Genomic DNA, 12957 nt, shown 5'->3' with positions numbered 1-12957 from the left:
GGGTTTTCTTAGCAAAGATACTGGAGTGGTTTGCCATTTCCTTCTCCAGATCATTTTGCTGATGAGGAAATAGAGGCAAATAGGATTAAGTGACTTGCCCAGGGTCATACAATTAGTGTCTGAGGCCAAATTTTAACTTAGGAAAATGAGTCTTTCTGACTCTAGGGCTGGCATGCCATCCACTGTGCCACCTAGAATTATCGTTACAACCTTGCAATTGGTCTCCTCCCCTTTGGCCTTACCAATTCTTCTGCCACACAGCTGCTAAAGTGATTGTCCTAAATCAAAGGCCCTAAATATGTCCCTCTCCTAATCAGGAAGGTCCACTGACTCTATACTGTCTGTAGTACAAAGTACAAAGTCCTATCTGGCATTTAAAGACCTTCACAATCTGTTTTCAATCCATCTTTTCTGATTGATCTTTCTTATCTTCCTCTTAATGTACTCTATGATCCAGCGAAACTGGCCTACACACTGTGGTCTGCATACTGCATTCCATCTTCCAGCTAGCTTTGCATAGGCACCTTCTTTACCTCCACTCGTCCTGATCTATATCTTGCCACTGGACCCAGATGGCTCTGGAAGAGAAAGTGAAGCTGGTAACTTTGCACAGTCCTCCTTCACTTAAATCCAATTCATGTGCAAGTCATGGCATCACCCTCCTGATGTCATTCCTGGTCCTCTTCGAGAAAGAAGGACAAACAACAAAAAACAACAACAACAACCCCCAGCTACCATTAAGGATCACCTCAAATATGACCACTTACAAAAGTGGTTATCAGTCCTGATTATCATTACTGTCAGCACCCTCCAAAAAAATTACTTGATATTCATTTAGTATTTGAATATGCTTATCCCTAAACATTTTGCATCCTGCATATAGTAGGCAAGCTGTAACAAAAGTGTGAACTCCTAGATTTTTGTTTGAAACTTTGTCTTTATATTCTGATCACTTGGCACATTGCTTGCCAGAATTAAATTCACATTCTAGTCCTGGCTTTGTCTCTAAATAGATATGTAACCATGGAAAGGGGAGAGCTTCTCTGGGCCTCTATCCTCTAAGCTATAAAAGGAACTTAATGGTTTAAGTTTGTACTGTTAGAGCTGAAAGGTGCCCACATACTTAATAGATTAAGAAATCCATAACTAGGGAGCCTAAATGACTTTTCTAAAGTCACAAGACAGCTCTAAGAATTGAATTCAAGTCTTCTGATTCCAAATCCAGGGATATATCTATTATACCATACTCTAAGGTTGCTCCTAGTGCTAAAGTTCTATGAAATAACTACCTACTTTTTGCTAAATCTGATGACATTTTTTTCACTTTTCATCTTTCTTGACCTCTGCAAAATTCAATACATTATATTCAACAATAAAAAATACTATCAATCACTATAGGGCTATGTCATTTCCCCAGAGTGCCTTTTTTTGTGTATACATACTACTTCAGTACATGTGTATCTCACTAAATTGTATAGTTTTAGATGTGTTCCTGAATATGTGTATACAGATAATATTATTCTAAGTCAATATTATATATTTGGTATATAATCTTTTAATCATATTAAAGGCCTTTTCTACTTTTATTCTAATTAATTTTTAATTATATCTCTCTTGAGATCCCTTTTAGAAAATCCTATCATAAAATAGTGCTAGCATTTTTTTTTCTGAGAAGAGAGAGGTAAACTTTTTGTTTTAGAGTAGATTAGGCTGTTTTCTAATCTCTACACGTACTGTGTTTGAGTAGATGGTCTATAAGATCCTTCTAACTTTAAAATTATGCTGCTGTTGTTGTTGTTCAGTCATTTACAGTCATGTCCAACTCCGTGACTCCATTTGGGGTTTTCTTGGCAAAGATACTGGAGTGGTTTACAGTTTCCTTCTCCAACTCATTTTACAGAAGAGGAAACTGAGGCAAATAGGGTTAAAGTAACCTTGCCCAGGGTCACACAGCTAGTAGGTGTCTGTGGCCAGAGTTGAAATCATGAAGATGAGTCTTCCTAACTCCAGGCCTAGTACTCTATCCACTAATTACAGGCGGTCTCTATCAAAGAGCAACATGGCAGCCAAAAAGTTCATTCAAAACAGTGTCCAGAAAAAGGGAAGTGATAGTCCCACGTCCAGATTCATTCTGAATACTGTGTCCAGTTCTGAGTTTGGAAGGGCCATGATGTCTAAAGGAATATGACCAGAATAAGTGAAGGAATCGGAGAGGATTTGGGTTTGTAGACTGGAGAAGAGAAGAGAAGATTTAGGGTAGGCACAGCGACCATATTCAAGGAATAACAAATGGAAGCTGATGGAAAAATAAACTGGAGCTTGATGTGAACAAAGATTTCCTAATAGAACTATTATGAAAATGAAATGCATTTTTGTCTCTCAAAGTAGTGAGTTCCTCTTCACCGGAGATCTTGAAGCAAAAGCTAAACAATTAACTACTTGATTCAAGGGGTCAGCTGGGTGCCATAGTGGATAGAATGCCAGGCCTAGAGTCAGGAAGACTCCTCTTCCTTAGTTCAAATCTGGCCTCAGACACTTACGAGCTGTGTGACTCTGACCAAGCGACTTAACCCTGTTTGCCTCAGTTTCCTCATCTGTAAAATGAGCTAGAGAAGGGAAATGGCAAACCACTCCAGTATCTTTGCAAATAACAACAACAACAGCAACAAAAACTAGGGCAGCTGGGTGGCGCAGTAGATAGAGCTCTGGCCTTGCAGTCAGGAGGACCTGAGCTCAAATCCGGCCTCAGACACTTGACATTTACTAGCTGGGTGACCCTGGGCAAGTCACTTAACTCCAATTGCTTCACCAAAAAGCAAAAAAAAAAAAAAAAACGAAAACAAAACAAAAAAAAGCTCAGAAAGAGTTGCACATGAGTAAAAAGATTCAACAACAACTCGTTGCAGATGTTGTAGCAGGTATCCTTGGTCGCGTGTGCTTTTGACTAGGTGGCCTCAGAGCTCCCCAAGAACTGCTAAATTCCTTGATTCCCCTTAGGTAACAGGTATAAAGTTTGCTTTATGGCTTTCATTCTTCCACTAATAGAAGCAGTGATTATATCTGTCTCCAAACTAACATTTCTCCTAAAACTTTAGCAAGTTCTCCTTCTCCAACCCCCGAGTAGTTGTAAAGACATAGTTGAATGTCCTGTAGGAGCTTGCTAAATAAAGGAATTCTGTGATGAACTCATTTATAACTAAAATGACTACCTCCTAATTTATGATTTTTTTAACACAGGTTTTCAAAGCTGAGAAGAATCACATCAACTCTAGGTCTTTAGCTAAGTCCTTCAGAGAAAGAACTTTTCTTAAGTTACATTTTAAGGAACTGGCACACTGACATAATTAACAAATACAGTTATTGAACATCCTGTCCTATATTCAGAGTTGTGATGTGGGCCATTACAAAAACATTTAAATTTCTTAAACATAGAATCACCCACTGATGTGTTTTATGTAGCTTTAAAGGGAAGGCTTATATTGCATACTGTAGAATTTAATTTGGGTCAAATTCAGAGTGTTTTGAAAGGTGAGCCAAAAGAGCTTGGAATGAAAGCCAGAAAATACTAAGGTAGATTTTTGTCCTCTTCTTCCACTTTGACTCCCTTGAACGTTTGTCAGTCTGAGCACCTAATTGAAAATTTGTTCCACATTTGACTCTATCCATCATTCCAGAGTATGTGCACACCACAAAATCACCAATTTGAAGTTTTGTGAGCCTGGGGCTATTTTGTGGCTGTGAAGGTTCTCGATGAGCTAATTGTTTGTTTACTTTTTGTCAAAGAAGACACAGACCCTTTAAGTGGAAATAACTAATCACCATTGCAGCTTCTTTTGCCAAAATAAATAGCTTCCAATTATTGCAAAAGAAAATCCTCTGATCTCTAATAAGCTACCTAAGCAAACCCATCAGCATTATAGAGTGAATAATGTACCATTAGGCAAGTATCTCTTAACACTAATCAAATATTAGAACCCTGGGGCCAGGATTGCAGACTCTACTATTTCTCCATATGCCAACATTATTTCATTCACTTTCTCCCTAAGCTTTCCTTAGTCCTGGCAGGGAAACAGGCACCCTCTTTATTCCTAGTTTCTGAGTAGCAAGCTAATTTTTTTTCAAATCCACTTCTCCCAGGACTTTCTTTGGGAGCCTAGATGGGGTGCTGATGGTTAGAAGAAAAACTCTCTCCCTGCGCCACAGAATGAGGTCCAACTTTTCAGCTTTCACTAGAAAAGTTCCTAGCATAGCGTTAGAGAGCTGAGCTCTCATCCTGGTTCTATCATTTACTTACCCTGTGATCTTGAGCAAATCATTTCATTCATTTGAGCCTCACCTTCTGCACATATAAAATAGAGATGATCCTAAGTGCATACTCTAGCTCAAGGGACGATAAAGCACTTTGCAAAGTAAAGTTTAAGTTGAGAAAAGTAAGTAGTGAGATCTGATCCCCAGATCATTTCATTTTCAGACCAGGGCCCACTAACAATAGAGAAAAAGCAAGAACATTAGATGTAACATTGAGGACAGTAGTGTGCCTGGATAGCTTTATCCTACTGATACTCCCTTTCAGAAAGGCTGTTAAAATACCAGCGCAAAGCAATGCAAATGTAGAATAGAATAGAATGTTGATAATATGAAAGATGTTTGCTGCACAACTAAAGGCCAAAAGAGGTACAGTAATTATATTTTGAATGGCTGAAGATATATATACTTTTCTATGTGAAAATTTGGAGTCTTAAAAATCATCTCATCCTAAACACTAGATTCAAGAGTATGACCCCTTTTTTATCTAGTATAAAATCTCTTTGTCCCCATCTCAGAACAGAGATGTGATATGGGAAATCTGTTGCATGTTCCTCATTTACAGAAGTCTCTTACACGAGATAATTTACTCCCTTGGAAACTGGGTGCATCTGCATACAAAATAAGTGTCTACCTTCAAAATCCCCAACCGCTTATGTTTGAAAAATAGAAAGTAAAAGGCCCCTTTCCTGATGAAACAGGTTGTAAAAGCCTGAAGCAAAGGAAGTCTAGCTATAAATAACACACAGGTATAGTTTATGCTATACCTTGACACCCCCACCTCTTTCAATAAAAGACAATGCCAGGTTTAGCTTTTTTATAAGAAGATCAAGCTACCATCCTTTCTAATCTTAAAAGAGCTTAATCCCTGTAATTTAGATAAATCACATTGGCATTACCAGGTTAGGGTTAAAACTCCAAGAATGGCTTTGCAATTGATTACAAAAACAGCAGTTATTAAGTCCTAACTGAGTAATTTGCAGCTTATTTCACCCCAGCTAATTAAAATGTAATCACTATTGTTTGGCAATGTGCATTCTGTCAGCAGTTTTACTTCAGAAGAGAAATCATGCCAAGAAACCACAAAAAAAGCCTTTCACTAGGAATTGGCTTGATCTAAACTGGCTCTTTAGCCACTGAAACTGTAAAACAAATAAATTACAACAACTGACAATTCAATAAAAAAAAGAAAGAAAAAGATAATAATCCCCTGGGGGAATAGACTTTTTTGTTTTTTTTTTTTTATTTCCTTAGGAGGTGGCTGTTGTTTAAACCACAAAGGTAAGATATCTTTTCAAGAGAGCCATTCATTTCTAGGGCAATGTTCTCTATTTTGATAAAAGGTAGCTCAGAGTTTAGCACTCAGGAGGACTTCTGTGTAGTTTCTCTTTGAGCCAGATGCAGGTTAAAACAGCTTTGCTTTTTATTTTTTGGTTTGTTTTCTTGTTCTTCCTTTGAACATATACTCAGAAAGATCCTAGTACTATGTCAAGTACCAGGAAACCTGTAAGATGATAAAGCTTTGGTTTTTTTAAACTCTCTCTCTCTCTCTCTCTCTCTCTCTCTCTCTCTCTCTCTCACACACACACACACACACACACACACACACACACACACACACACACACACACACACTCTCTTCAAAAGTTGGTTCCTATCTTTGACTATCTTTGACTAGCTCTCCTAGGTTTAGGTCTCTCAGATTAATTCAATGGATCATTTTAAATGAGTCTTAAGGAAAACCCCTGACCTTATCCTTCTGCTTCATATATTTCCAGTGTAACCCCCCAAAATCTTTTGGAATTTCAAAGGTTGACGATACTTTCAGGGACCCCACTTTACACTCTTGTGTTTGACCGGGGGGGGGGGCGGCGGAGGGGGAAGCGATCTGTTAATTTTGTGGTTCTTTCCTTCATTCATTCATTTATTCACTCAGGGCAAAGGGCTCTCAATCCATTTTCCACTTCTAGATGTAGTAGTAGCATTACCTCAAGTGGGGAATTCTGCATACAAAGCAGGTGGGCATCTCAAGTGAAATGGGGCAAGTGAGACAGGGAGGGGGAGGTAGAGATGAAAGGAGGAGGACAGAGAAATAATGAGCTTGGATAAATGATTTCCTAAAAGCAACATTTCAGTTGGCACTCTGGGAACTGCTTCTGGAACCAGCTGGCCAAAGTTTTCCTCGGTCTGACACCCCTGGTAATGCACATCTCTCATATGTGCTTCTAGTCCTCGCCCTCCCACTCCCAGCAGGTTCATCAGGCTTTCTGTTTTTCCTATGATCCTCTTACAGATCTCTCACCTTAAAAGGGAGTACTCAATGCTAGACATCCGCTAAACAATGCTAAAACAGCTCTTTGCTAGGGAGGGAAGAGAAGAGAGAAGAAAAAGGAGAGAGGAAGGGAGAGGGGCAGACGGAGAGTAATCGACTGAAAGGCAGAGAGGAATGCGCGCGCGCGCACACACACGCGCGCACACACACACACACGCGCACACACACACACACACACACACACCACACACACACACACACACACACACAGAGACAGAGGGACAGAGAAGGGACCGAAAGGCAGAGATGAAGGGAGAGGCAGAGAGTGTGCTACGGCAATCTTAGATGCAAATAAACACTGGCTAGTAAATCATAGGCTGTAGTTGGAAAGGACTTTAAAGATTCTTCTGGCTAGTGGGGATTGATTCATTCATTGTGTTTATATCCCCAGCGCCTAGTACAGTGCCTAGCACGATTGACCATGAATTATACAATCCAACCCCTTTATTCGACAGATAAGGAAACTGGAGCTCAGAGAGTTTAAAAGACTTGCCCAGGGTCACACAGGTAAAAAGTAGCAGAGACATGGTTGAGCCCATGTCTTCTGAACCCAATGTTCTTTCTACTATATCATGCTACTTCCCCGGAGATTCATCCAGAGTTTGTATAGAGAAAGCATAACCCAACCCCAACAACTTCCCACCCCACCCCCCACTACCTTTTCTTCTCTCCCCCGTACCTCATCTCATTTATTAGTTTGAGACTAAAGCTTTAAGGCTTCGAAGCTGGACAGACACACACACCCATGCATGCTAATTGGTAAAAAAAAAAAAAACAACCCTGCCCCAAGCATTTGATGGGCGCCGGGATCTTCCTCCGGGTAGTCTGTATTTTGCCCTGCGCGGAATGTCAAAGGGATTCGGGGGGGGGGGGGGGAGGCGACAGCTGGTCGCAGCCTGGCACCTGCAGGGAAGTAAGGATGACGGTTCTCGTGCCTCTTCTTGCAAGGAAGAAGCCCAGGTACCTCCGCCACAGCCTGTTCTGTCTCACTGACTCACCTCCTAACAATCCTACCTCTAATAACCACACATGCAGCTAATCCCTGGGAGTCTGGGCAACTGGGCTAATAGTTTGGCGAAACTATTTCAAGAAACAATACAGAAATATCAGTACACATACACATCTCCAATCAATCTCTCGGAGGGGTTGAGGTTGGGGTAGGGGACTGGGAGTGGGCTAGCTTTAATTTCACAAGCAAATAAACCAATCCAAAGATGCCACTTTGGGCTCCCTTAAGGGTGAGAAGAGGGCCAAAGTGAAGGTGAGCTGAGAAGAACAAAAGTGTGCCATCTGCACTTTTGGAACGATAACCCTGGAAAAGGCAGGACTCTGGCAGGCTGTCGATCTTTGCCGAGAAGTTTTGTAAGAGGCTTTGGTAAGCTCCAACTCCCACCTAATATACACGGTTTCACAGCGCACCCCCGCGCCCCAGTCCTTCAAAGCTGGGAAGTCCAGAGGAGTGCAAGTGACAGACCAGAGGACAGACAGCACTGGGGCAAAGTGTCTGCCGGGAAGCTAGAGGTAGAGATGGAGACGGCTAGTATTTTTAAGCAGTGAGGAGATTTTTTTTTTAACCATACCTGGAAATGCTTGAAGAAGGCTGAGATTCGAGTGATCTGCAGGCTAAGGCACCTGGAGGTGCATCTGGCTCTGTAAATACTGACAGCAGAAAGAGTCTCGTCCTGCTTGCGGGCGGCAGCACCAAGCCCCGCAGCTGTAGCCAGGCAGCCCCAGGAAACCGTAATCCATAGCAAAAGGGTCAGAAACACGCCTGGATCCTTTAACACCATCGCTTTGTGTGTGGGGAGGGGGAACAAGGGGAGTATAAGGAGCAAGAGACGCCTGGATAAGCTCCTATGCACCGGTCTGGTGCTGGACTACTAGGGGAACCTCACTGCTGCAGAAACTAAAAAAGAAAGTTCAATCATTCAACTCTGTTCACCCCCGCCCTCCCCCCTCCCCACTCCCCTCAGACCTCCCCTACCCAACGCACACCCCTCCCCTCATTCCCTGGAGGGGGTGGGGTGAGGGTGACAGGCGACTGCCATTGGCTGGAAGAAATGTGAGTGACAGTTGAGGCCGGGCTGTCCGTCCCTGGGCAGGTCTTAGGAGCTGAAAGCAAAGGGGCAAGGAAAAAAGTGAAGGAGGGACTGGCAAAAGTTACCCACCCTCCTCCCATTCCACAGACATTCCGGCTTTGAAACATGTATACACACCTTGGGGACTCACCCATTCTCCCTCCTCCTCCTCACATACACACCTCAGGTAAGACACAGGCAGGCAACTTCCTTGTCTTCAGCTGTTGCCATCCAGTATTGTAGATAATACTCACTTGTGCCTGGTCTCCCATCAAGAAGAAAACCAGGAAAGGCTGGGAGGGACTTGGTGCCCCCGAAGGCATCAGAGGAACTGCTACATGAAATTATAGATGAGTCATCTACTCAAATGTCTAGAAGTTATCTACCCAAATTTACCCTAGAAAGATTGCTTAGATTTTCATTTACTGAAACATGAGTTTCTAATATAGGAATTTCATTTTTCCTAAGATACAGTGAGCAGTACAGGGTAGCATAATGAGTACTGAAATGGAAGGAGATCATTCAAAAGAGAAAAGGGAAGCAACATTATGTTATAGAATTAAAAATCAATCTTGAATTGTAGAACTAAGAGCTATTGAGAGAACTGTAGAACATTAGAGATCAACTAGTCCTAGAATTCTTAACTTTGTGTCCTTTGCCAGTCTGGTGAAGCTTATGGAGCCCTTCTAAAAATAATGTTTTCAAATGTATAAAATAAAATACAGAGTTGTAAAGGAACCCAATTATATTTAAATAAAGTAATCAAAGTATTTTTTTTAAGTTCACACAATCCTGGTGTGAGCTAGTACAACCCATTTAGTTCACAGATAAGGAAACTGAGACCCAGAAAAAAATCACAAGTATCTGTGCCAGGATTTGAACCCAAATCATAGGTCACAGAATTTAAAAGGAAACAAAGTTTATCAACATCAACTCTCATACAAATGAAGAAATTAAGGCCAGAGAGTGACTTGCTAAGTCACAGAAATCAATAGCAGAACTAGGATTTGAATTCACATGAGTACTCTGATTCTAAGTCTAGAACATGTCCCAATCAACCACACTGGTTCATTGGCTCTCTGTTCAGTGCTTTTTCCATTAATATATCCATCATCTTCCCCTATCTGAGCTTGAAAATGTGTTCTGTTATTTACTACGTCTATGACTAGGGGAAATACCTTTACCTACCTGCGTAACAGTTTTTCTCATCCGTAAATTGAGACTTTCACTCTAAATCCAATGAAAGAGTCAGCAGGGAAGGTATCACCAAACATTTTTTTCCCCCTCAGGTGGTGGTTCAGAAATATTCATGGAATTTTTATGATTCTCTGATCTCCATTGTAGGATGAATCTAAGAACAAAGAGATAGAATTAATATTTCTATTTATTGAGAAATAACTTGTAAAAATGGTCAATATTTATTAACAGATCCACATTGGTGCTTTATTACCAGTTTACCTATTATTCTGATTAATGCATTCAGGAGTGAGTAATTGGTCCCACAAAAGAAACTTCCCAGTTTGAGAACATGACAGATCCCCCAACAACCTTTCTCAAGTTTCTATTTTCCTGGGAACTCCACTGAAATCCTACTGATTTTGTAGTTGGGATATGATATTAAATCATCTGTGCCAGCCTCTTTATCTTACGGATGCATAAATAGAGGCCCAGAAATATTACTTAACCAAGGTTGACTGGGGACAGATTAAAGTCTCCTGGCTCCTACTCCAATGCTTATTTCATTAAAACTAACCACTTTTTTGTATCATTTTACATTTTTCTATCCTTTTCCCTAAACTTTTCTAATTTTTGATAATAAACTATTATACCTAAAAAGGGTCTTTATTGATTTTTTTCTCACGATTCTGTATATTATAGTATGCAGAAGATATGACTAATAGCTAAAATGAATGAGTTCAAAGCTGTTTGATGTTATGATCTTTTATAGTAGGCTGTGGTCAGCGTGACCTTTTAGATCCAGTGCCGCTGGCCTTGTTAACACGGAGGCAGGGGTTCTAAACCTACCATAGATAAAAATCATTTTATATTTCTAAGACTCAAAGTCTATATCTTTACAAAGAAAATAGTATAATGACCTTCCTTATGGGGTTGTTTTAAGGCTCAAATGAGAATATATATATGTGTGTGTGTGTGTGTATAATATGTAATATGTATACATATATAAGTACATAGACGTATTTGTACGCACACTACTTTGAAAACTTTAAAGTTCTAGGTCATTATTATTGTTATAAGTATTCTGGCAGGTAGGAGAAGTATTTAGTATTTGAGAGTACATACAGACCTATCTTCAGAGAAATGTTTTCTATTATATATACGTAACTTTAAAAAAATCTGATTAGCTATGTACTCATGTATACTTATGCTGAAAAACAAAGATGCTCAGACACCCTTACTCCCTTACATTCAAATACATATATGTTCTAATATGAATATACCTAGGTCCACCAACCCATGTATACAAATATACATATCTATGCTCACAGAATTTCGTTTACAACGTTCAAATGCTTAGATATGGATACCTTGCTTATCCAGATAGAACAGCAGCTCTTTGAGGTCAGGGACAGTTTCATTTTCATCTTTGTCTCTCCAGTCTATAATGATGCCTGGCATGTAGGAAGGACTAAATAAACATATGCTGATTGATTGATAGATGCTTTTTTGATTAATTCATTCAGTCTGAATACATCATATGTCTTGATTAGTTTGACATATTTTATATACTTTAAACTCAATTATTGTGATATCTAAGCATCTTATTAGCATCTTAAAATAGCTATAACATGTTGTCTCTCTTTAGGTAGGTGATCCTACATAAATATCTACACAATGTTAATCAATTGTTCCAGTAACTCACATGTGTGTTTGTCTATATGTGTAGTAAAAGGAATTACAAAATCAACAGCTTTGACTTTACTAAAGAGTCCAGGGTATCAGGTCCAACAACTCTCCATTTAGGAAAAAAATGAGTTTCCAACTAAAACTTAAATGAAATTAATTCAACTCAATGATTTTCTTAGAGCCCCCAAAATCTATGATTGAAATTCTATTTAGCTGGATAATGATATTGTTTCTGTTGAAAACTGTGTTGCATAAAAGCAGAGTCTAAAGTTGGGTAGCTTATAGAGAAATGTATAGACATTATTTTTGTCAATTGATCTTGTTAATATTGTGGAACTTGTGTTTTGCTATAAGTTTTATTATCTTTTCATTTTTAATTACTAAAATATTGTCACGAAACATGAAGCAAACTTCAAATATGCATGCTCTTAGATGTAAAGTTACACGTTTATCACCTTTTGATGGAATCATGGGTTTTTATCATGTCTGTATTTTTAAGGTAACTTTAATTCATAATTTTACATAGCATAACGTAACTAACAGAGAGAGACAGAATCACTGAGAGATATATAAAAATTATGAAAATTTCAAGCATTCTGAGCTTTTAGCAAAAGCTTCTAAACATTTGAATGGATCCCTGTACCTTATTTTAAAGATGTATGCTTATGCATATTTGACAGCACATTAATTTTCACAAACAAATATATCTGACACATTTATACTTGAATAAATTCATTTTATACATCGATTTTATAATAGGCCAAAGAAGAAAGAAGCCATGAGTCTCTGCTAAGTAGAGCTTCTGATGAAAGATATTAGGCTACTCCAGTGTGTTTCCACTGGACATGATATTGCAAATTGTACTGACTTTTATTTATCACAGTAATTATAGACCATTCACCATGATTTACAAAATAAATTATAGGGCTCTTTCCTATAGGATTTATTTTCACTTGTAGTTTAAATGAAATATGAAGCAAAAAGGATAGTCAAGTCAGTAAACATTTAAGATTTATACCTCTTGTGCTGTGTACATGAAACCCTAGCACGACCACATGGGCAAACTGTGCAGCGGTAGAAAATGACAAATCTTGAAACAACAAAAAAGAGGTCTGAGAAATATGAATTATATTCCTCATGATTTTTTAAAGTTGCATTGATATGTTTTGTTTTGACATTACACACATTTATAGATTAACCCCACTCTATGAAGGGTCTTTTGGAACAAAGCAAAATAATTAAACAAAACTAATAATGTAGTGTCTTCATCTGAAAGTGCATATAACATTCCATATATATAGCATCCACCCCTCCATTTCTCTATTTTGAAAATTTTTTAAATGAACAGAAATCTGTTCTCTCTCCCTCCTACCCTAG

The 12957-nt window shown here is 39.1% G+C and overlaps 1 protein-coding gene across 2 annotated transcripts in view; it reads right to left on the bottom strand.

Moving 5' to 3' along the window:
• ANOS1 (anosmin 1) overlaps positions 1-8571 on the bottom strand; it is a 236766-nt gene extending 228195 nt beyond the window's left edge. The window contains exon 1 of one of the 2 annotated variants that reach the window (XM_021006244.2): positions 8218-8571. In XM_021006244.2, the coding sequence (XP_020861903.1) occupies positions 8218-8427 (210 nt within the window). In that variant the 5' untranslated portion in view covers positions 8428-8571. The remainder of the gene's footprint in view (positions 1-8217) is intronic. The other variant, XM_021006243.2, reaches the window with a different exon arrangement.
• Positions 8572-12957: the final 4386 nt, after the last annotated feature.

Source organism: Phascolarctos cinereus, unplaced genomic scaffold (assembly GCF_003287225.1).
Source record: "Phascolarctos cinereus isolate Bilbo 61053 unplaced genomic scaffold, phaCin_HiC Scaffold_726;HRSCAF=1367, whole genome shotgun sequence".
Classification (NCBI taxonomy): Eukaryota; Metazoa; Chordata; class Mammalia; order Diprotodontia; family Phascolarctidae; genus Phascolarctos; species Phascolarctos cinereus.
This window is presented reverse-complemented; position numbering and strand designations above follow the sequence as displayed.